Source organism: Opisthocomus hoazin, chromosome 4 (genome assembly GCF_030867145.1).
Source record: "Opisthocomus hoazin isolate bOpiHoa1 chromosome 4, bOpiHoa1.hap1, whole genome shotgun sequence".
NCBI lineage: Eukaryota > Metazoa > Chordata > Aves > Opisthocomiformes > Opisthocomidae > Opisthocomus > Opisthocomus hoazin.
This window is the reverse complement of record NC_134417.1, coordinates 73,819,746-73,845,003: the sequence shown is the minus strand read 5'-3', so window position 1 is coordinate 73,845,003 and position 25,258 is coordinate 73,819,746. Positions and strand designations below refer to the sequence as shown.

At 37.9% G+C, this 25,258-nt stretch overlaps 1 protein-coding gene across 10 annotated transcripts in view; it reads right to left on the bottom strand.

Annotated features, from left to right (window-relative positions):
* The window catches only part of MLLT10 (MLLT10 histone lysine methyltransferase DOT1L cofactor), a 144,499-nt gene that overhangs the window by 32,981 nt on the left and 86,260 nt on the right, over positions 1–25,258 (bottom strand). For all 10 annotated transcript variants that reach the window (XR_012763782.1, XR_012763783.1, XM_075419501.1 and 7 more), the window contains one exon: positions 4,370–4,548. Coding sequence is in view for 8 of the 10 variants with exons in the window: in XM_075419501.1 (XP_075275616.1) it covers positions 4,370–4,548 (179 nt within the window). In the remaining 2 variants the exon portion in view is untranslated. The remainder of the gene's footprint in view (positions 1–4,369; positions 4,549–25,258) is intronic.

The window sequence follows — 25,258 nt, the reverse complement described above, 5'->3', positions numbered from 1 at the left end:
CTTAGTATTTTAAAATTTACAATAGACATCAATCTTGTTTCTCCTCTATGCTAGAAAGTAATCTGTAAACTCATTTTCCCATGAATGAGGAAGAACTGTGTCCATGGACTTTAAAGCTTCCATGGACTGTTCACCTCTTGCCGCTACAGCTTCTTCGTAGGAAGTTTCTCTCAAAACTGATAAATCAGCAGGGTAAAAAAAACATAAAGGTGACAGTTAAAGCAATTTAGCCTCAACTGGAAATCTCCGTTGCCTACCTTTTGAACGTTACTGGATGCCAGACAAAAAGGAAAAGTGCCAGCCTAACTGAAAATGGTGAAGACACGGAATACAGAAGGGAAAAAATATTGGGACAATAACTGTAGGTGCCTTGGTCACAGAGCATAATTTAGAGACATGTCCTGCTAAACAGCTTAGCTGAGGCGTGATGTTTGGTTGAAATATCAACACTTGTATAATGGTTCAGATGATGGAAGGATCAGGTTCAAAGTTATGCGCTGACACCACTGATATAAGAAAAAACAAAGACTATGCCTTTACCAATTTCCAGCTGGCAGACACTAGTTACCAAAGTGTCATCCTAGAATCACTGAAGCAGCATAGGACTTGGTTAATTCTCCGTGCAAACACAGGAGTTCCCTTTTAAGGCTGTCAGCCAAAACTTCTCACCATTTGAACCTCCCTTTATAGTTCAGAACCAAAAGACTCTTTAAATGGTAGTACTTGCGAACAAAATTCTGACAAGTGAATCTATGAGCACTTGAAAACAAGTTAGGCACTGAAGTAAGATACACAACTCCTCGGGGGGGGGGGATGGATGGTGGAGCCCAGGCAAGCACCACCACCACCAAATAAACCCAACACATCTGCCAAAAAACAGAGACAAAAGAAGGACAGGAATTTTAAGCCCTTAACCTATGGGGGGCTCTCTAGTTCAGCTAAATACTAAGAGAAAGTGCACCTCCTAGGGTATATTTCACCTTTTTGTGACAAAATGAAAAAAATATTATGGTAGTTCAGATCTTGTCAGCTAAATGTGGGCTCTGTCCCATTGCTTTTTGAATCCGTTTATCCTCTGACAGTGTTTAACAAATAGAAGTGATGGTGCACAATTCTTGCTTATTTAACTTTTCCATGTCATTCGTGATTTTACAGACCTTCCTCTGATCCCACTTCAGTGTCTCTTTTTCAGGCCAAGAGTCCTACACTATCTACTCCTTCCTTATGAAGATGCTGCTCCTTGCCACTGTTCACTACCATGGCTCCTCTTCTACCTCTTTTGATATCTACTCTATCTGTTTTGAAAGAAACTGTCTTTTCCCTTTAATGTGAATTTCATTTGCCCTCTTACCACCTTGTCAACATAGGTTGCTGAGGTCTTTCAGCAGTTTGTGACAGCTGATCTTCGTCATAGCTCATTGCATAACCTAGCACAATCAGCAAGTGGCTTCTGTTCCTCCTCCTTTTCCTAGATCATTCACAACTACATCAAGCTGTACAAAAGGTCATAATGCTGATCTTTCCAAGACTCTGATGGTAAACCTCCCCACTGTGAAAACTCAGCATCTACTTGCTTGGGTTTGGCAAAATCATAGAATTATTAAGGTTGGAAAAGACCTCTAAGATCATCAAGTCCAACCATCAGCCCAACACCACCATGCCTGCTAAACCATGTCCCAAAAAGTGCCACATCTACACACTTTTTGAACACCTCCAGGGATGGCGACTCCACCACTTCTCTGGGCAGCCTGTTCCAATACCTGACCACTCTTCCAGTAAAGAAATTTAGATTTTCCAATCTAAACCTCCCCTTATGCAACTTGAGGCCATCGCCTCTCATCCTATTGCTAGTTACCTGGGAGAAGAGACCAACACCTGCCTCACTACAACCTCCTTTCAGGTAGTTGTAGAGAGCAGTAAGGTCTCCTCTCAGCCTCCTCTTCTCCAGACTAAATAACCCCAGCTCCCTCAGCCGCTCCCCATAACATTTGTTCTCTAGACCCTTCATCAGTCCTGTCTGCCCTTCTCTGGACACACTCCAGCACCTCAGTGTCTTTCTTGCAGTGAAGGGCCCAAAACTGAACACAGTATTCAAGGTGCGGCCTCACCAGTGCCGAGTGCAGGGGCACGATCACCTCCCTATTCCTACTGGCCACACCATTCTTGATACAAGCCAGGATGCTGTTGGCCTGGGCACACTGCTGGCTCATGTTCAGCCGGCTGTCGACCAACACCCCAAGGTCCTTTTCCCCGGGGCAGCTTTCCAGCCACTCTTCCCCAAGCCTGTAGCACTGCATGGGGTTGTTGTGACCAAAGTGCAGGACCCGGCACTGAGCCTTGTTGAACCACATACAGTTGGCCTCGGCCCATCGATCCAGCCTGTCCAGATCCCTCTGCAGAGCCCTCCGACCCTCGAGCAGACAGATCAACACTGCCGCCCAACTTGGTGTCATCTGTAAACTTACTGAGGGAGCACTTGGTCCCCTCATCCAGATCATTGATAAAGATATTACACAGAACTGGCCCCAGTACTGAGCCATGGGGAACACCACTCATGACTGCAGTTAAACTGGATTTAACTCCATTCACCACCACTCTCTTGGCTCAGTCATCCAGCCATTTTTTTACCCAGTGAAGAGTACACCTGTCTAAGCCACGAGCCGCCAGCTTCTCTAGAAGAATGCTGTGGGAGACAGTATCAAAGGCCTTACTAAAGATCAGGCAGACAACATCCACAGCCTTTCCCTCATCGACTAGGCGGGTCACCTGGTCATAGAAGGAGATCAGGTTGGTCAAGCAGGACCTGTCTTTCCTGTACCCATGCTGGCTGGGCCAGATCCCCTGGTTGTCCTTCACATGGCCGGTGAGTGCACTCAAGATGAACTGCTCCATAATCTTCCCCGGCATCGAGGTAAGGCTGACAGGCCTGTAGTTTCCCTGATCCTCCTTCCAGCCATTCTCGCCCTATGACACAACCCCACTTACCTCCAGACTGCTCAATTGAAGTGTCTTCAGAAAGTTACGTTGTCTAATATTCTTCGGTAATTAAAAAAAAAAAGGGGGGGGGGGGGGGGGGGGGGAAACTAACTCCAATTGGTCAATTGGTTGTGACTTCCCTTCACAAAAGCTATACTGGCTCTTTGCCAAAGCATGGTATTTTTAATTCATTTCTTTAAAATAGTTTCTATCAATTTGTGCAACAGAGATGTCACCCAATTTTGTGTGAAACTGGCCAACAGGTTTGAAAGCTACAAGACAGAAGTCACACTTGCATAATGCAAGCCTTATTTCTTCAGGAAACCAGCCCAGAAGCATTATTTTAAAATCTGAACTGCCACCTATAACAACAAAGTGTTATTTGATATTGAAATGTACTCTATGTTGGCCTGCACATAGTACTTCTGCTATAGATGTACTATACGCACACACGTGTGCATGTACGCACACATGCACATATGCATGTACGTATTAAGCTTGACAGGTTTATGCCCACTGTCTTAAATCACTGCAGACTCCATAAATCAAAAGTTGATGGTTTATATGCATGCAAAAGAAGATATATTTGATACATTCATTGTAAAACAGATTCCCATCAGAAAATGAAAAATACATGGAACACAAAGTATAAAAACATCATGTCCAGTACAGTATGCCTCCACACTTACACACCAACCATGGTGGCTCTCTACCACTGTAACTCCATACTCTCTTGCCTTGATAAATACAGTCTTGCCCAACTCAAATTCACACAAAATACCACCATAAAGAAATTTTTCCTGGTTCATTACTTTGTCTGTGTTACCCTTCTGCACTCCTCCAGTGCCTCCCTTATCCTTTCACCATCAAACATGACTACTTATCTTCATTTGTACGACCTTTCAAATACAAAACTGTAGCATGTATGTCAACTTTCATTCACTATCAAGATGTCAGCCTTGGCCACCTCTTTGCCAGGGCTAGCCTTAGCTGTCCAGTTGTCAGATCTCCCAATAAACCCCTCTGTTCTCGCACTGATATCAATATTTTTGCATGAAACATGCAAAACTTTACATGTTTGCCTCTTTCAAATCCTTTTTTAAAACATTGTTCTGATTAACAGACGCTGCTTTGAGCACTGATGAATTGTAACCAGCATTTATGCTACCAGTCATTATTACTACACACTTCCACAGACCATTTATAAAAATCTAAGTGCTCTACAAAGATGGGACTATGTAATGTTATGGGGAACTTCTAGCCACTGTAATGTTTTCGCAACAAATACAACGTTTATTAACCTATTTTCGAAACAAATTACTGTTTCTTTTAACATTGAAAATAAGCAGGTCAATAACATGGTTTGCTATCTTAAACTCTTGTGATAGTTTACCTGAGTTGCAGCAACAACAGTAGTAATAGAAGGCGCAGTTGAAGGTGACAGAGCTCCCACTTGCTGCAAGTGGCCTGAAGCCTGCTGAGGTAAATGAGAACTGGAAACGGGAGTGCTAGATCCTGAGCCAGATACTGCATTTGGAAATGATACTGCTACATCATTGCTGCTAAAAATACCTGAAAAAAATTACAAAAACAATTACATGCATCTCTCTCTCTCTCCGCCTCCCTCTGTTGTCCAGTAACCATGTAAATATGCAGTAGAAAATTAATCAAGACAAACAAGATCACTTAATACATAATGCAGAAAGTTCCTGTGTTGAAATTCTAACCATGCTGATTGATAAAAGCGCTCTCGTCATTAGACATTCTACAGTTCAGGGAACACAGACTGGTTCAGTTCTAAGTTTTTGTAAAACACGGGTGATAAATCAAATATTTATGTGCATTACAAACTGCTCAAATATTAACAGTAGCAGAATTTTTGGCTAAAATGCCTGCCTTCAACTGAGTCTGCTATCAGAGTTTGTTCTTTCAATGAATTACTGAAAAGTTAAAGTAGATAAAGAATGAAGTATTGGGCTATATAACTGAACATACATAATACAAATGGAAAAATACTTTTTAATTTTAAAGTGAAATGCTTCTGAACAACATACATTTGTCCAAAACTGTAATTTTGGCAACTAAGGATTGCTTGTGTATTTTCAGAAGAATATTGACAGCAAGTCTGAGGACAAAGTACTCCGATTTGCTGGTAGAACTTGTGGTATTTCATTTATTCACAAACTAAAATGCCATCCGTGATCTAAGAATGCTAGACTAACATTTCTGCTAGAAGCCAACAAGTAAATGACTAAACATGTTAACATTAGTCAGACTTGTACGTTAGCAAGTTAAATAGGAAGAGTTCATACCCCTCTGTGAAGCCATTACTTCTGTTCATCTACATGCAGGGTAAAATTCATTATATAGGTTGGGGAAAAACCCTACTGACCAGAAGCCCAGGACAAGAAGTAGTACCTGTCTATGAAACTGTTAGGCTCCACGTGCATTAGATAAGTGAGCTGTCAGCTGGCCAAGGAATATCAAGCATGGTAGCACTGAACTGCAGTTAGAGGAAGAGTGCCACAGGGAGTAAACAGAAGTAGAATGAACATGGTTAGATCAAAAAAAGCAACAGAACTGAAATGCCAGTTAGAAGGCAAAGGTGGAGCTAGTTTGTCACTCATACAAATAATGATTTGGAGCAGGCAGTGACAATAAGAAGATACGCAAAGTTAAAACATCACTCGCCACCCAGCAATCCCTCTCAGCACAGGCAGTCAAGGGAAACTAACATCACCCAAATCCACACGCAATATGCAAACACTGATGCATCTTATATCCTCTGCCTCTATTAACTGTCAAGAAAAATGGAAGAGAAAACCAGCCAGACCCAGCAGAGAAAGAAGATAAGAAGAAACCAGCTGAAGACACATTCCAACCACATTTATTTCCTGCCTAACCGAGGTTAGTGACTTCTTATCATCTCCTCCCCAGTCTCTTCATCACAGCATAACTCCATACCTACTCTGCTTTTCTACTGACCTTGGTACCTTTTCGCATTTAGCACACCTTTCTGGGTCATCTTCCCCCGCTGTTTTCCATCCCCAAAATCTACAGCTATGGCATTACTAGCAGTTAAGACCCTTTGAGTGTTCACTTTGTTATGATCTTTCTCCAATTATATCTGCCTCATCTAACTAAGCAGTAAATTCTATGGATCCTGCTCTAGATTTGTCCCTATGCGCCACCAAAATTAACATGATTAACAAACAGCCTTGTTACTGAGTCTACTCTTAAATGCGATGTAATTACAAACACAAAAACTGAAATACACTCCAGGTCCTCAAAAGATTTCTTTTTAATCTACTTCCAATCAGATATTTCAAATTAATAAAAAGAATTATATTTTTGACCCCTTTTATTTTGAATGCTTTCAAACAACTAAACATGCAAAAATTCTTTAAAAAGATGAGATTCTCATGCAATTATCTGGCTCCAGGAACTGCGAATTTTAAGGGTAAAAATAATGAAATATCACAACACTTATGATCAATTCATAAGAGCTCATCACCACAAATCCTATCACTCACATAAAATGTCAATGATAATGAGTGGAGAAAACAAAATTTTTGGAGAGGGTCAAGTAGTAAAAAAGAAAGATATTTTGCTGGAAGGGTAAAACAGCTCCCAAATTTTAAAGCTATTGTAGATTTTTTTCTTGTTTTTTCAAAATATTACGTATTTAATAGCTGCAGAGCTGCTGCTGCTTCTATTTTAACGATAAGGTTTATTCTTCCTCTTAAAAATAAAATTCTGGAATACAAGCAGATAGTTATAAAATCACAGGCAAAAAAAAACTATTTCAAAAGAAAGACAAGCAGTAAACTAGTTTGCCAGTGCAATGAGGTAAGCTATTGTTATTGCTAGCAGTAGTTGTAGTAGTATTAAAAACACTTGCTATTTGTTGCTGCTGCAAAAGCAGGACAAATATGACCTATCTGCACCCTCTGTTTGGGCTAAGTATTTACATTTAGCAATACCTTACTTACTACATAAAGTACATGCACCTTCCGGAACTAGTCATGCAACCAAGGCATTACTCCATGCAAGCACTCGAATAAGAACTGTATACTGAATATACAAATAAATCCTTGATTTTCACACCATTTCAAAAATACCTGTATATAAACTATGTGCATATCATGTTAGAAAGCCAAGAGTGTACATCTTTTAAATGTCTCAAACATATCAATTTGTCCTTCTGGGGTTTGGGGAGAGATAAATCACTTTCTGGATCAGGAAGGCATAACAACAAAAGCCTGAACAAATCATTATAAACCACATTAATGTTTAAAACAAACAAACCACCCTGAAGTCCTTCCCATACTGCTGAAAAGCCAAACAGCTACAGCTTGTGATGGACGGCATTGTGTTATTTGCCAGAGGCATAAACAGCACGGTTAAATAGAATCTTCAGCATTTTAAACTGAACACGGTTCCTCGACCGCAGGTGGAAATGGACCTGTAACACTGTTCAGGTAAAGTCTGACTGTGCTTAACATCACTGCCACAGCTGCAGAACATGGTTTCAGGTGCTCACAGACAAAATGCACGTACAGCCTGCAATGCTGGATTGGAAGGCTTAAGAAAAAGGCAACTGCAAAAAAAAAATCCACCTCTGGACAACAAAAAACCGCCTGCTTAGCACAGAAGGGTAGTACTACAGAGCAGGGAACACATCAGATTATACAGATCAGGAAAAACTGTACTCTTTTTGCTGAAAACCAATGATGAAATAGATAATATAGGAAATAAAAGAACTTCAAGAATAGTGAAAACCAAAATGGCCTCAAGTCAGAACTAGCTGTGCAGCAACATACACCAAGTGGCACAAAGAACAATTTCAGTGGTCTTATTCAAACTCTCGAAAATAAGTAGTTCCACGAGCAGAAGAATTAACAAAACAGATTAAATTCTGGCTTTCAGCACTGTTGCATCTCACAGATGACATCAATACATTAAATTTTCCCACCATGATTTCTGTATCTAGCTACAAAAATCGCAGATCATTTTATTTTCTGCTACTACAGCCCCCTACATTATTCAGCTCTCTTACGTTCCTTTCCTGGTGATTGCCTAGTTCAGCAACAGACAAAAACAGGCTGTGGTTACTCCTGTGGCCATACGCTGTCCATCCCTATTACAGGAACTTGCATATTTTAGACTCCTTTAGCAAGTTTGCTCAAAACTGGACAACAGGCTCAAAGCTTACTGCAGCTCACAATCAAGAGACAACATGTAGACTGCTTCCTTAGGCGGCTAGGAAAACGTTCTCCCTACCATAAAGCTGTATTTTCTATTTTAAGTCAGTAACTTGAAACTCTTGCAACAGCTGTGAAAAGAGGAAGTTATTTGAGATATCTATCGTAGGTTGCTGACCCGAGTGTTTTGCTAAAACTTAAGGAAAAAGCAGAATCTGGTCAAAGAGGTTTTTTAAAAATGTAAACTTGCAACCCCAGAAAAGTTACACAGAACTACAGAACCTTCCTACTTGGGTGAGGACAGACAGACACGGAGGAGGAAATTTTGAGTTATAAGAACAAGAACTTCTTTACAAAAACTGAAGCTATATTTGCATTTTCAGTACCTTCACTTCCTATGATCTCAAAAAGTCTCCCCTAAAATCCTGACAACTTTCTATATAGAGCAAAATGAAAAACTGACTTTGAATGAAGCATTCCATTATTAGTAGCTAAATATGTAGAAAAAATGATTAAGTTTAGTTACACAAGAAAGAACATGTTCTATTCCAGCAGAATGTTAACAGTGGAAGAAATATCCCACTATGTGTTCTTTTGTAATATGGACATAAGCTAAAGTGAATCTAAAGACAAACACAAGCACATAACAAAAGTTGTCTGAGAAGAAAGTAAGTTGTGTTTGAAACTGCCAAGCTAGCAACAATATTTCATGTCAATCCATCCGAGATAATGAAACTATAGCTTGGATGCTACGGCCAACCTGTTTCCTTCATGAAGAAATCCAAAATCTAAGAATCAAATGATCACGTCGCTTTCCTGCTGCCGATGAGCAAAGTGGCAGAGTTCACTTTCAGATAGGTATCTACAAGACTCTGCAGTAACAGTTCTAGAAGTGCATGGAAATGATAGTTACTGATCTGCAGCCTGATAATAAGCTGGCACCTCCCTCCCTTTCAGTGACTGGTGGTCCTTTTTGAATGGAGGCACAGCAGCCTCTGTCACAGATCAACAGTTAATATCTCCTTTTATGAAGGGCATTCTATGTCCTCTCCATGATGAGGTAGAAGGAAAAGAAGCTCCCAGACTCAAAGTACCCAAAGAATACACACCACTGGTGGTGGAGGGGAGGAAAGAAGACACAAAATACATGTTTTCAGAATGGAACTATTCTAGCTTCACATATATCGACAGAAGGCAGACTGCTGTATTTATTCCCTTTGAAAATACTCCATAGACTGGATTTATACTCAAAAGCCAAAACACTTGACAAGAACCTTCACACAACTGAGGAACACAATTCAGCATGGCAATGTCACATATATGATGAATCAGTGATCCAAGAACAAGGTCGTATGATCTGAAGTCTGCTATCAAACTCCATTAAAATTGACCCCAAATCCTTGACAGCCCAGCTAGCAAAAAATATTTAGTCAATCTCTTCTGTCTACTTCCATTCCTATATTCATAATCCTGACTGCACAGCTATCTACAGTCACTCAGAAACATATTCAATAAAGGAGCGGGGGGTGAAGGATCAGAACTGATCCATGTAGCTACCAAAGTGGTCTACTCCTCTGTTCAGCTAGTCCCACCTGCTATAGTGAACAACATTACTTTATACTTGATCTCACATTCATTAATGACCACACGTCACCAGTGTTGCAGAATTCTCTGTCCAATAAACTGTACCAGTGAGGAATACGTATACCAGCTAACTAACACAACACAACACATACAAGTTGTTTAACCCAAGCTCAGTCAGTATACAGTCCCCAATTAGACTTTTATTTCCACAGTTAGGCTTTTAAGTACAAGATTTCAAAATTGCCTAAACCATTGTCAGGAAGGTTACAGCTTCCTGGTGCAGAGCCTGTCTGCTCCTACTCTGAATTAATCCAAGCTGCTGCAGGTCTTACACTACAGCCCTCCACTGCAGAAGGGCTCAAACCCATGATTTTCATATTTTCATAGCCCAGATGAGGTGAATTTCCTCTCTGAGAGGCAAAGTTTGAACACGACACGAGGAGACTGATGAATGACACACTGGACTAGAAACACTGGGAAAACTGTATCGCTCTTCTAGCCCAGTATATCTAACAGCGACCAACAGCAACGCACAAGGAAAAGCACAAGAAAAGGGCAAGCATGAAGTAATACTTCCTTCAAATATTCTCTCAGCCTCTAGAAACCTCTATCTTATGGATTTTGAGCTTCAGGGATGGTCTTTGCAATTATTAGCCTTAAACTTGCTTCCAACCCTGCCCCAACGAATTTCTTCCAATTGTTTCTGAATAGTTTTAACTCTTCATACCATGTCCCATAGCAAAGTTATGCCTCAGTTAAACTGTGCTTTAAGTTAAACTTTTTTGGTAGGGGGTAGGAGTGGAAGACAGAGATGACACAGGGACAAAGTTCCTTTCATATGTTTCCTCCAGATGTTCTGGTTTCCCACAACAAAGCATTAAAATGCTTTATAATTGCCCATTTAAGGTTCATATATATAATTAATCCAGCTTTATGAAATCAGACATTAAGAAGTTCATGCTTATTCTAGACTGATTCAACAAATTTTGAAGTACTCTTCTAGAATAATAGCAATAAGAAAAAGAGCTACATGATCATATCTGAGAGGCATATCCTCAGCACTACAGGAAAGACCTGCAGTTGAAGTGTGTCACAGCACAGAAAAATCTTTGCAAGAAGAAAAAGTTAGACAGATATACAAGAACAACTGATAAACAAAGACCTTAACTTTCGTTTAGTTGTTCACCTTTGTCATGGTAAGCCAAGACATACAAGCCTAAATTACTTTAATATGACATACTAGAAACAAAGGCATTTTAGGCTCACTAAACGAGTATTGCCAAGTAGGGGCGTGACACTTGTGAACTACGTTTCTTAATGATTTCCAGGGAGAACTTGATGTGTTTAAGATCTCCAAAAACCTCCCATAGCTTCAAACCATTCGGACAGCAACCTGTCTCAGTGTTGAAATGGTGAGTCACTGGAAGTCCTAGACTCCTCCTCACTATTAACACAATGTAGTCTTCTAAAGGAGCTTCTACTTCAAAAGTTTTCTCTCCCTTGGACTCCAGTGATCTGTCTGAAGTTGATGTCTTTGAATGCATGCTTCAGGATGCTTGACTGAGCCAGAATTTTCAAAAAGAGGGCCATAAGACAGGCTAAAAAATAACATCGGCAATTCTGTTGGTATTTCTGGTGGTAGGGAAAAGCCGTTGCCTGAACTGCTGAAAGACTACCCATAGCTGTCATTAGCAACAACTAAAGCTTTAAAGTGGTACTCTAGAAACTCATGGAAAGGTAGTTAAGGTTGTAATATTTGACAACTGAACAATAACACTCCATTATTCAATACTCTGGAAAAAAATGGGCACAAAGGAACTATTTCAGGATGACTTTGTAATTTGTCCTTCTCTTGTTCTTCCTTTTTTTAAATTTGTATGGTTTAGCCAAGCGCTACTGTGCCCATGCGTCAATAAAGGCAGACGCCTTTTCATCAGCACTGTAAACATCTGCCCAAACTGGGCTGGATTCAAATATTTTAACTCATTCATGCTCAGCAGAGAGTCTGACTCGTTTAGGTTATCTTGTTAAAAAAATCCTACCGTATACACTAAATTTTGCCTGCATTGGTGCGGAGACCAAGTCTACAAAACTGAAAAATCTTTTTGGAAACATGCTGCCTTCTGAAGCTGATCACAGTGCTACTAGGACTGGCACGATGGATGTCTGCTCTGTCCTACGACTCTCCTCACTGCAACTCACAAATTAGCGTAAGACGGAACAAGCATAAACAGAAACCTGAAAACAGAACAGGAGTAAGAAATAAAACAGACAAGAAGACAGAATGACTGACAACAGAAGTAGCCACAGAAAGGCTACAACCAACCATTACAATTTACAGCTAACTCTAACATAAAATTGTAACATTCAGGTCATCACTCCCCATAGTCTTTTTTTAAAGTATGCACTAAAATCGTCAACAGATACGTATGTCTGCACCCCCTCCTCCTGCTTTCCAGCGGTAGGCCCATAAAAATGACGCAGAAGGGATAAGACTTCAAGGTCAAGTCAAAAAACTTTGACTGTAAGCTCCAGAGTAAGACTGAGAAGGACAAAGCACAAAGTTCTCACACAGTGAATTGCAGTGAAAACCCCACATCTTTCAAATGCAAATTTTCAGGGTTTTTTTAAACCAGTTTTTTAGAAAGCATGAAAAATACAGTAAGTTGACCATGAAACTGCGAAACAGAGTGCTGAGTACTAAGTCTTTTACTGGCAAAACTGCAGTGTGACACTTCTGCCAAGCAGCGTCTTGACTCCTTTCTATTAAGGCAGGTATCTTTATGGAAAGATACATCCTGCATGAGTCCATATTCTAGTCCTCTTTTTCAGCTGACTGTTTCAAATGTGTTCAAGTCTTTAGCTATCATCTACCCTCCTTTATACTTTGTCAGGACCAAATTCAACTGACAGGTTTCGACCATCACCTGTATACTAGCGTATCTATCAAACGAATCTCTCTGCTCCAAACCTGTATTTGACTCCACTCAAACCAAAACTCTCCTTTTTTCTTTTCGGTACTTTCTTGCTGATGTGCAGCCATCTTAAACTCAGTGCAATGAAAAAACAAGCTCCTGATACACTGTCTCCATCAAAACTCTTACAAACAATGACTCTCACAGTCCTCAGAATCATCTGACTCCTAATCTGAATACGCTGTTGGAGTAGACTATCTTCTTACATTTAAATATTTATCTCAAGTTTGAATACTTTCTTTTCATCCTATACACACATGGCAAGATCTTTCCTTGTTGTTCATATTATCAAAATTTCACACTTCTGCCAAAACAAGAGTACGCAAAAAAAACCCTGCAAGATTGTGGGGAAAAAAGTAACCAACTTTAAAATCTTACTTCAAGAAACATATGAAGGTAGATAAAAAAACACACACATCATCCCCCCGCACACGAAAAAAAAAAACCAAAAAGGCTCACACCAAAAAACAGGCAGATTAGATGATAAATCCTGTCCAAACACTGTTCTAAAACAAACATGTAGGTAACAGTATGCTGCCCCACAATAACGAGTCATACAAAGCATTATTATTGCTTGACAAGAAAGCATACAATATTAAGTAACCACTTTCCTCTATGCCCTTCCAACTTCTATGCTGGAGTTAGGAATACACAACCAGTTTTTTTTTAAAAAGTGCAATGTGGAAAGAAGTCATCACAAATAGCGTTCCATCAATTTCTATTCTGCACTGTTGCGAACCTACACCTCTTCAACATTAAACAGCAAAAAGGCTCTGCTTATAAAACAGCAGAAACTCACCAAGTCCAAATTCAGCACACTTTTTCAGATACCCTTCAGATGTTTTATTTTTGTTCAGAAAATTGGTGAGCTTGCTTTCCTTCATCTCAAAGCTGGTTCAGAGCACTGTATACCTGGGAGAGTGAGAGGGAAACCCTATATCAAAAGGAAAAAAGCTAAACCTATTTTACTAAAGCAAAGCAAATCTAGAGAAATTTCAGTATTTCTCACCACATGTAGACTACGAAATATAAATTTAAGGTAATATTAATTTTTTTTATTAAGAGACCCACCACTATAGACATCTGCCTAACAGATGTAATTCATGGCTCTGACTCTGTGAAAAGCAAAGTCCTATAAAACCTTAATAACTGCTAGCTTAAAACGCAAAACACTTCACCATGCAAAATTTAAACATTTAAATTCTTTTGCATATGCTGAACTCCAAGTGAATACAATTCGCAATTTATACAGCACTGCTCTTCCAACATACACAAACAGCAATAAGAAAATCACTCTCTTTGGCTGACATCAATGGATAAAAAAAATCCAATTTTTATTAACAGATTGCCTGACACAAATTAAACATAACATTGAGAAATAAACTTGATCATCTTCAAAACTAGCCTCATGGAGGGTTTTAACTGTAAATATGCCCTCCTAGATCTTTCAGTAACTTGTGAATATAGCTATGATTGTTTCCTACAAATGAACAAAAGCCTTGGAAAAGTAAACCAAATTCTAATTTAATAAGATGTATTTCATCTTCACTGGCTATGAGTGAATACAGAACTAGGAGCACAAAGCCAATATGGAATACTAAAGGGAAACAGCAATTAGACACATTAAAGAGTCAATATTGCTCCCTCTGAAAATGATAGTACTGTTATCAGTGACACAAACAGGCAGCATCAGGCTGTCAGAACAAAGGATGGGCAAAACAAGACTACCTTCACATGCATTACTTGTAGTAATTTAAGTAGTCAGGAAGGCAAGTGGGAGAATGCCTGAGGTAGACACCACTATAACACACCTATGAATGGAGCACATAAGAACAACTAGAAACACTATTCACAAAATTAAAGAAAAGAATCTCAGAACTTGAATAAAACTGTTATCATTTTACTGTGCACATACAAAAAGATCATAAAAAGAGAACTGAGGAACTATTGACCTATCAGGCTCCTGCAGACAATCTACAAAGTTTTCACTCAAGTACTGAACAATTGACTCACTGCAGACCTGTATTTCACCCAATCCACAGAATATGCAGACCTTCAATCAGGCTTCTCCACAAAAGGCTACCCTTTGTGATAAATGAACCTCTGAAAAAGATTCTAATATAACTTACCATTATGTATGGTATTCATCAACTTCGAGAAAGCTTTTGAGTTAGGAGAAAAAGGGCTTCATGTTAAGATCATGTTTAACAGACGCACAAAAGAATATATGTATAGACAGGAATTTCAGTGAACAATAATATACCTGAATACATCTTTCTTGTATTAGAGCTCTGATCATTTACAGTAGCTGAAATTGTAAAATGCATTTATTTCTATCCACTATAATTTTTTACTTATATTTCTTTTCAGTGTTTGTTAGCTTTTAAATGTCAAGTATAAGAACATTCCAGCACATGCCATCAGCTGCATTCTAAAGCTATTATTACAAATAAAAAATCAAATATTTTCCAGCAACAATTACTCTTCCCAACAAAAGACTGATCTTAATTTCATTGTCCGCAACAAATTTAGAAATTTAAGCTGAAGCTGCCTTGCTAATTTTAATCACAAAGCATCTTTTTTGCCTCACTGATAGATTGAGACTAACTGAAGCAATCAAGAAGTCTAACAGAAAACAGTCATGTCTCCCAGCCTTAGGGAGCTTAGCTGAAGAAGAACTCAAATGTACAGAAAGAAAGAACATCCAAGTAGGGTACACCAAAGGATATGAACTCCCGTTTCCTCAATGGTTGGGGTTTTTAGAGAATATTGATCTCTGACCATGAAGAGTCAGAACACACATCCTCTGCTGGGTAGCTAGAAGTCTCTGTAACTCAGCCTCCACAGCAACAAAATGCTTTCATGCCCATCTGCAGAGCGATGGTAGTCATGCAGATGGCACCTCTTCCACTTATGCCACCAATTTATTCACACTTAGGATAATGACCTCATGACTACAAAATTATTTTAGCTCAAATTTACTGGTTCACACTTTCACACTACTCATGAACAAAGCCCTCAGCTTACATGTCTGGTTTGACAAGAGGACTGAATGAATGATTTTGCAGGTGAGACAAACACCTCTGTCATACTCGCATGGGTGAGTCTTCTACCTGCATCAGCCTCTGAGGTCTGCCTGTAATAACTGTTTGTGTTCCAACAGGGTGAATGTCTTTTATGCTTTATTTCTCTCTTCTTTATTCTCCCCGGAACCGCCAGCTAGTGAAGACTGCTGTCATGAGCCATTTTTTAACTGCCAGGCTCTTCTGAAGATCAGGATTCAAAAAAATTAATTAACAACAAAGTTTAAACTTCTGTCATTGATACTAGAATATTACAGAACTAATTTAGAATTCATAAAAAAGAAATCTTTGCTTTTTACCTACTGCCTAATCTTGAATAACTAACCAAAGTTACTTCCATGGTGTCGTGGTAGCTACAGATATCCAGCCCTGAGATGAGATGCAAGGAATCCTAGTAAGAAAACATCCCGTTTAATCTAACTCCTTTGAAACGAACTGTTCTAACCCAGACCTCATCCAGTTACATGATGAAGGGCCAACACTAGATCAGCCCTCCTTGTGACTGATGGACTCCCCCCAAGCCTTAACACAGAATAGAACTGTTCCTCTACCACTATTCCCTTCCACATCCCATAAATTAGTAGAAGGCAGATGAAAAGAAGCATTTTATTCTGGAAGGAAAAAAGAGCTACTGCCTGGGTTCCTGGTGTAACCGCCTCTATTGGCAGGGACCTCTTTCCTGACTTTTCCTGCACTGAAATACCCTCCCAGCCACCTAGTTTTCTCCTACGATGCACAGCCAAGCTACTAAACTCCAACATGCTAAGGCATCAAAAGAAAGGTTAGGGATGGTAAACAGTAATCATAGATGTCAAAAAATTATATGCCGTAATAGCTGGACTTCACATTCATTGTTTTCCTTTATTTTCCATCTTTGCTGCCTTATGCACTTTCCTCTCAGTCTTGGCTGAATCCTTCCTTTCTTCATCTAATCCTTATGCTAGCTGCTATTGCTTGCTTTAAAACCTTACAATTATTCTTCCTTAAAATCAATGCTCAGGAAGACTTCGTTATTTCCAGCTCATTCATCTTAATTCATTTCAAAATATCTCAGAATTGACTGTGTATTAATACGTGTGTCCAAGTCACCATCCTTTTACTGTTCATTACCTGTTTTTAAGGGAATTGGATATGCACACAAAAACTGAAGTTAAATTCTAAGCTTACTACTACTCCCACAGCAGAAGAAAGGCCTAGTGATTTTGGTCCCTGAAAGGATGTTATTTGCTATAACCAACCTATAGGATTATTGCTATAATCCTTCAGATTAGGAATTAGTCCATGACAGCTACCACACATTTGAGATTCTTATGTGAAAGCTAACTATACTAATGGCTTATGAGTTGCTTTTTCTTTTGTTTGGGGGGATGGGGAAATGGAGGGGTTTTTTTAAATTTACTTGGAACCTCTAGTCATTCATATCAGAAAATCCTTCTCATAAATGTTCAAAACAAATAAACAATGTGAAAGAGACATAAAACCAAGTCAAGTACAAAGGATCTGATAGGATTATTCATGCACAAGCCCCAGACACACGTTTGTATCCTTCAGCTCTATTTACAGCTTCCACGAATCTCTTCTCAAGTTTCTAGAGCTATACTGGTCCAAAGCCACCACAAAAGCCCTAAGAAATATTCTGCTAAGTATTCTGACAGCAAATTTTGTGTGTACAGCATACCTGTATATCAAACTCCTGCAACACTTTTTCAGTTATGACTAATAGTCCTGAGAGAGGTTTATTTGAGGAATCTTCTGAAAGTACAGTGTTGGCTTATCTGTGCCAACTTTTGGCCTTTTATTTATGCTAGACAGATTCATTAAAAAGGAGCTCATATCCAGATGGATCAACACAAAGATCTTGCAGGTTTTAAGCAACTAGTACAGATAACCTATGTAAAATATCAGGAACTGCCATACAATAAAAAGGCACTAGGATATACTGTCATTTTGTGTAGCTAAGACACATCTTTACATCTAGACAGACACTGGATTCCACAGTTTCCCTTTATTAAAGTGTTCTTAAATACAAAAGCTATTGAAATTTTCGACTGTATCTGTAAAGCTATCCCAGCTGATTCCTGTCATTTTAACTAGAGCTAGGCGTTTCGATTGTCACCAACCACAGCCTATGAAGCTACCTGGGGAACACCTGACTTCAAATATTTTGCTGCAGTGCAAGAACTGCTGCGGGACAGACCAGGAGCAAGAATTGGTGTGCCCTGGTGTTGTACCAAGTGACACACACAGAGTACCACACCACAGCACAGGGTATCAGGAGCTTCAGAAAGCTACTGTTCTTAGTCCTATCACCTCCGTGCAACCTGTTTAAGAAAGCAAAATAAATTACTTGAGTAATTCAGAAGGAAGCATAGGGAGATGTGAAGTTGATAATCAGATACTTGGTCTAATTACATTTGTTTTAAAAGAGCATAGTATATGGATAGTATAGTTCCTATACATCAACACAGGAATCTGTTCACTCTAAGTCTTAATGGATTTGTTCCCGAGCAACATCTTTCAGCTAAAAGCTCCATTATTTTAACGTAACTAGTCTTCCTTATACCACTACATTATGTTAGTATTTCTACTTAAATTTTTTGCTTTCTTTTTAAAATTTTACAGGACAATGCCAGAAATTATTACGATAATCAACAACAGTTCTAGACATCAGAGCCTCTTACTTAGAAGTTAGTCACTGTGATCATAACACTGAAACAACTTTCAGTCAGTTTAACTTACTGCAGCTCTTCACACCTAATAAATGGAAAATTTAAATGCAAAGTACATTTCCTTCTGATTTTAAAAACCTGACTGTAGTGCTATCACCTCTGACTGACAACAACAACAAAGAATTTTACCATATGAATTGGACAGCGTTCAGAGGGACAAAAATGCTGCAAATATTATCAATACATGCACATCGCTTATTTTTCAGATGTATTTGATTTCTGAAAGACTTGAAACTCTGTAAGATCTGCGAAGTACAACTTTCAAACCCTGCTGCCCCTTTTATAGTCAGGCATCTTCCTTGCCCTCCCCCCCCCTTTTTTTATGTTCCCATGTCACCTTTAACAGATTTTATGGAGTTAAAAGACTGATTGCTATCTCGCATTTGACTTACAAGGAATGCCGTACTTTAGTAAATTGACTCCAGATGCTGAAAAATGTTCACACTCAAGAAGACGTATATTTTAATTTAAAAATCTATATATACAAAATTATATCAAATAAAGGGGGGTTTTAAGTCTAATTTTTAAAGCAGGTTCTGGGAACTAAACAGTTGCAAGTAAGCAAACACCACCTGTCTCACTTCAGTTTCCACACAGCAACAGAACTGCATTTAAGTAATATTTCCTTGATCTTCAGAAAAGGGATACGCTTCTAAAGCAAATATCAAGTTCTGCAACAGAGATCTCTGATAAGACAGAAATCTTCATTACTTTGGAGTGTCTCCTTGTTCCCCTGCTCTATTTTAAATTCTAATTCTTAGTTTTATAAAAAGAGCTAAAGAACTAACACAATTATTAGGAATTCAAACCTAATATCAAATATATATACAAGGCACTTCGTAGGCTTACCAGTCAAACATAGTCTAAAAGCAAACAGTTTACAAAAAGCTCATAGACTTCTCTGAAAACCTTCCCTCACCAAACAAGAAAGATTTATAGCTAAATTTGAAAAGTAGTGAGTAGAGCAACTTAAGCAGCCTTTAAGCCACCCCGTCCATTTTCTTCTCTGCCAATATAGATACAACTAACAAAAAGCCAATATGTTCATACAGATATTTATTGTGTTTCAAAAAGATCATATTTAGATGGCAGTTCTGCAAATAATTCTGCATGGGCAAAAATCTGGACATACAGAATTCATTTTACTAATTATAAAATTCGTATTTGGGTAGAAGATTTGCAAAGCTTGAATGAAAACAAGATTTCAAACTGTTTATAAATAACTACATCTTTTTGCTCAGCTGTTTACAATTATTACATCTTTCTCCTGAAACAAGTAACTACCAAAATCTTCATTTTTTTTTAAATGAAAGACCTAAAAGGGAAAACTAGAAAATACGCATTCCCTTTCCCATATTATTTTTTTTTGTTGTGTTTTTTTCAGAATCTGAAACGTAGTACAAGTTCACAATTTAAACACATTATCTGCTGTTGACTATCAGAGCATAATAAATAAATAAATGATGATATATTCTGAAATGTAACTAGAAACTAATGCACAGAGCTACACCATACTTTGGGAATCTAGTTTCAAGTGCATAAACTTCAAAATTTCCATTTTAACCGGACAGACATTTACCATCTCATACAACAACTGACAAGTCAGGTAAAATCTCATTTCCATATCTGCCAAGATCTTCTCCAACAGAAGAACGCCAAAGCAGCTTGACATGCAAGCTATACCCTAGTTATTAGAACTTACCTTCCCTTCCCTGGAACATTTTTCACTTCTGAAAGCCCTCACATCTGTTTTCACTCAAAAAAAAAAAAAAAAAAAAAAAAAACCCAAAGCAAACAAAAAAAACCCCACCTACAATTTTTTGAAGAAAGGAAAAAGTTTCTTTTGTTTTGTTTCATTTTAAATCAAGTTTTGTTCCAAAGCAATGCTCCCAGAGTTTCTCGTCTTGAGACATTCACAGGGGAGCTGATTTGTATCTGATGCACAAACCACTGCCTCCATGGAAAGTCAGGCAGCCTGGAGACGTCAAAAAGTGGAAAGGCTGAACATTTCTTGTTTTCAGCAGCCCATCTAATTAAGTACTATAGGCCTGTATTTTTCTGTCAACATTTTTTTAAAAAATGGAAAACAGGGCAATTACCAGTATGCAGTATGCAATTATCAATGAAAAAATCTTGGCCGGGAATATTAATTCTTCCTGTATAACAACTATGATCATGCTTTTAACCATTTTTGTAAACTGAAATATTCTCAAATTAAAAATATTTCAGTCTATCAAAGAGCTTAAGATTCTCTGAAAATGACATTTTAAAAATCTTGATCATTGTATGCTTCCTCAACTTTCCTATATCCATATTTTAGGAGGAAATTAGTATCAGAATTAAATATAGTTGTCTGCCACCTGCAATATCTATGGAGTAATTTCAAGTGATACAACTTTTCTGTCCCTTCTTGAAATGAGAATCACAGGGACGACAATAGCCTTTTTTTCCTAAAGCATGCCAGGATGACATAATGTTCAGTTCTCCGTCATTATTCTGAAGTTTTTCATGATTGTTTTCAAAACACATCTCTGTTCTAAGGTTCATTGTTCAGTATTTTCTGTACAAAACTTTCTTAATCAAGGAATTATTATTCATTACATTTGAGTACATTTCTTACAACATACATTTCTAGAAATCATCATGAACCCTCAAAGCAAGCAGTAAAGATTTCTTCCCCAATTTTTGATAAAAGCATAGAACATACCATGCTGGGAACTAATTTCTACAGATCCATACTGCCTGACAATTCCCTATCAACTACTGTATTTTGAAATCCAGTATTTGCCCAGTTACAGTCTGTTTCATGTGCCAAACGGATGCACTGTGCTAATTTTTCTTTTAGAAATCAAAGGGATAACACAACACAGAATTACGTTTATAGATAACAGCCACGCAAGAATCTCTGTGAGCACATGATTTGATTCTTAGCTCTAAAACTTCCCGCACTGGGAAATCCTATACACATGCTCGACTAAATGGTATCTTCTAGAAGACATTTTCAGAACCATTACTGAGAACTGGTGAACTATTACTTTCTCTCACTTGATCATGTTTTACCTTTTTTGTTAGGTTAAGGATCATCATAGTATCAGTTTTCAGTTCCCCATATGATATCCATAATCAGATAAACTTACTGTGTAGCTTTTTACAATAACGTGCTTTTTCCAGTCCTTAAATCCTTCTCATGGCTCTTCTCTTCTTTACACACAGCAGGTATCAGAACTAGACACAGTATTCGAAGACCAGATGTACTCTGCTGAACGCAGAGCTACCCTTCTCATTAGTTTGCTGTTTATGCATCCTAACCTTTTTAAACACAGCTCAGCACTGGAAGCTCAGACATAACCGATTATTCACCTTTATCTTTTTCTTTTCAGTCCTTCCTTCCCCAGAAGGCCATCCTTATCCTGCAAGTACACATCCATGTTTCTTGGACATAATCTTTTACTTTGGCTCCACCAACACAACTCTTTGTATTGCTTACCAAGAGATCTATTTCACCCTGTCCTCCTACTCAGATTTTTTCATAATTTGTAGAATTTTCCAATAAATAGCATAAGGTTGATAACCAATGCACAGGGAAATAACACAACCTCAAAGCAAACACTTTAGTAATTCTTTGATCAAAATTAAATTGAGACTTATCCATTAACTACATTTAATGCAAAGGTTTGCTGACTTCCTGTCATTACAGGTCTTTATTTAACATGTTATGCTGTATCAACTGAAAAGCAGACAGCTACTGTGCCACTGCTTTTATTTAAAAAAATACAAAAAAAAAAAAAATCCAGTGAGTTATTTTCCATAGCTCAAAATAACTGCCATTAATCATTACATCTTTACATCTCTAAGCATCTTTCCTTCTTGTATCAGACACATCCCAATTACATAACATTAACTACCTGCCAGTCTCCTACAACTTGACAAGTTTTAAAGACTTACTGAAATTTAACACTTACAGTCTAAAAACATGAACATGTGAGGTACTCTGGCTGTAGCTGCTGGTAACACCTGTTTTAGTTAAGAACATTGATAGGGGGATCCATTTCATGATAACCTCCATTTTCATAAGCTTCTACTACCTCACTTGATTTCTTCCCAATTATTTGATGAATGTCTACATGTTTTCTACACCAACAATCATAATTTTTGACATTTTAATCTTGTATCAAACCAACACCATTTCTGTTGAGCCTCAAATATGCAGAATGAAATTCTCTGCACAAGAATTCCGCCCTGTGTATCTTCTACACCATTTGCTTAGTCCTAAAAAGTCATTAATATCTATTAGTATCAATTTGTCCTTTCTATTCTGTCTCCTCTGGAATACAAACTGGCTTTTTAACATGGCAAGACTTCTTTTTCTGCTTCAGCTTCTGGAGCACCTAGCAGACAAACGTAATAGTATGAACTGTTTCTGAATAATTTTATCTAAACTCTTTCTAGCAACAGATTTAGCTAGTAAATCAAAGGTTACAGAGGAGTTTAAACGTAACATCATAAAGATTTAACATAAGCTCTGAAAGACTCCGTATCTCAGTGAGAACAATTTCAAGTTACTCATTTACTTTGAAGCTCAAAGTTCTCTTACATCATCAGTATGGCAACGAGCTTAACAATAAGATCATCTCCTTGCACAGGAGCATTAACACTTGGCAGAGGCCTCATCACTGCTTGAATCAGATGAGAAAGGAGAGTAAAACACATTGACTTAGCTGAAGCATTTAGTAAACTCCTATATCAAGCAGAAATTTAACCGCACAAGATATAAGGTCAACCCAGAGGCGCCTGTGACCAAAAACATTAACTGTTTCTAAGAGTACGAAATACTGCTGTATTATAGTACAATACTGGGTCTGGATATGTCCTTCATTCCAAAATCTGTCTAGTAATACCAGCCAGAGCATACTGAAGACTGGTCAAGGGCAGAATATATATATGATGTACAGATAAAAACATAAGACGACAAATTGTAAGGTTGCCTCAATTGCAACAAACAAATTCCAGAAGATGGACACAGCAAGGGTGCTGAAAGAACAGACTAACCATTTCAAGCTCCAGTTTGGAATTTAACCTTCTCCAGCCTTCTTAGGGAAAAAAAAAAAAAAAATTGCTTTATAAGCTCTTGTAGGTTTTACAATACTCATAAGGGAATAAAACCAATTACGCAAAAATTACAGTATTGAAGCAAATGATACCCTAAAGTCCTTAGCAACTGAGATTGATACTATACAATTTGTTGTACACTGGAAATCAAAAATGGAACTAAGACAGAGAAGCATCCCTATATGCCTGAAGCACTGTAATTCTTCCAGCAGCAAGTATCGATGCAGAACTTGAAGACAACTATGAAAGAACTTTACCTCCCATAAAACAGAAATTTCAGTTTACTTCTGACACTTGACTGCTTTTCATTTTACCTTGCTGCATTATCCTACAAAAGTCAGAAAGTAGCATACGTCACATAAAATGTTTTTTCCCGTATTGCTGTGGGACATGAATTCTCACAAGTTCTTCATGCACTGGAGTGTACTCCAAACAAAGAGGAGCCATAGCCTGCACAAACTGCTTGACAGAAAAATAAAGAATGTATGAATGTTCTTCATCATAACTGCACTTTTTTTCTTCCCACCACCTTTTTAGTTTCTGCACTACTGCTGAAAAAAAGTTCAAGTATGGTCAAAGAAACATTTGATCTTGGAATATACTACTAGCAAAGGTAAGCACTGGGTCAAGATGCTACTCATCTCTTCCAATTCCCCGATGAAGGTTTTCTGTTCTTTAATCAACATTGTTGTGAAAAGAAAAAAAAAAAACCAAATATCTTCAGCAGAAGGGACCACTGCTTTACAATACTTCACATCAGAAATCTTTAAGTATTATCCCTAGAAGGATGCTGAGAATTAACTTAATTCTGAGAATACAACTAGTGTGACTTAAAAAGTTAAATAGCTCTACAAAATTCTAGAGTTCAGATGAAATCCTCCCCTATTAAAAAATCTGGATCTTGAAATCGCTCCAAACACCAGTCCCATTTAGCGGGAACCAGTATCAGCTTTATATACCTCCCATTGACAAATGACTGATGGCTTTTTAGACAACAACTTACAGTGCTTGTGAATTTCCAGCAGAAAGATAAGTATAGTTTGTAAATAAGCTGTCATTGGCTAAAGAAGCTTTTTTTTTTTTTAACGGGAACAGATATACTAGAAAAATGTTAATTTAACATAAAAATTCCTTATCACCCTACCAACTAACTTTTATTTCATTTTTTAAAATTACTTTTCATTCCTTTGAGTACACTATTAAAGTAATGCATACAGCGTTTCCCATCAGATTATAAATATATTTCAGAAAAAAATTATAGTGAGCATTAAGATTGAAGTGCTCAAAATTTTGAAAGCATCAGATCAGTTGCACAGCAACTGTAATACAACCTGAGTGTATGTATTGTAACAGCTTTTAATTACATGGCCTTGTACTATATTCATGGTACAACTCTGTTCTTATTAAGCAGGAAAACAGAAGTTCTGTGGACTGGAAAAAGTTTGGAGAGGACAAATATTTTCACAAAATGAGTTGAATGTGCTTCCTCTGAATAAAAATTTTATGGAAGATATTGAATTATGTATAAATAGAACATGATCAATCTGCATTACCTTTTAAAATACACTTTCCTTCACATTTCATCTATTTTGAACATT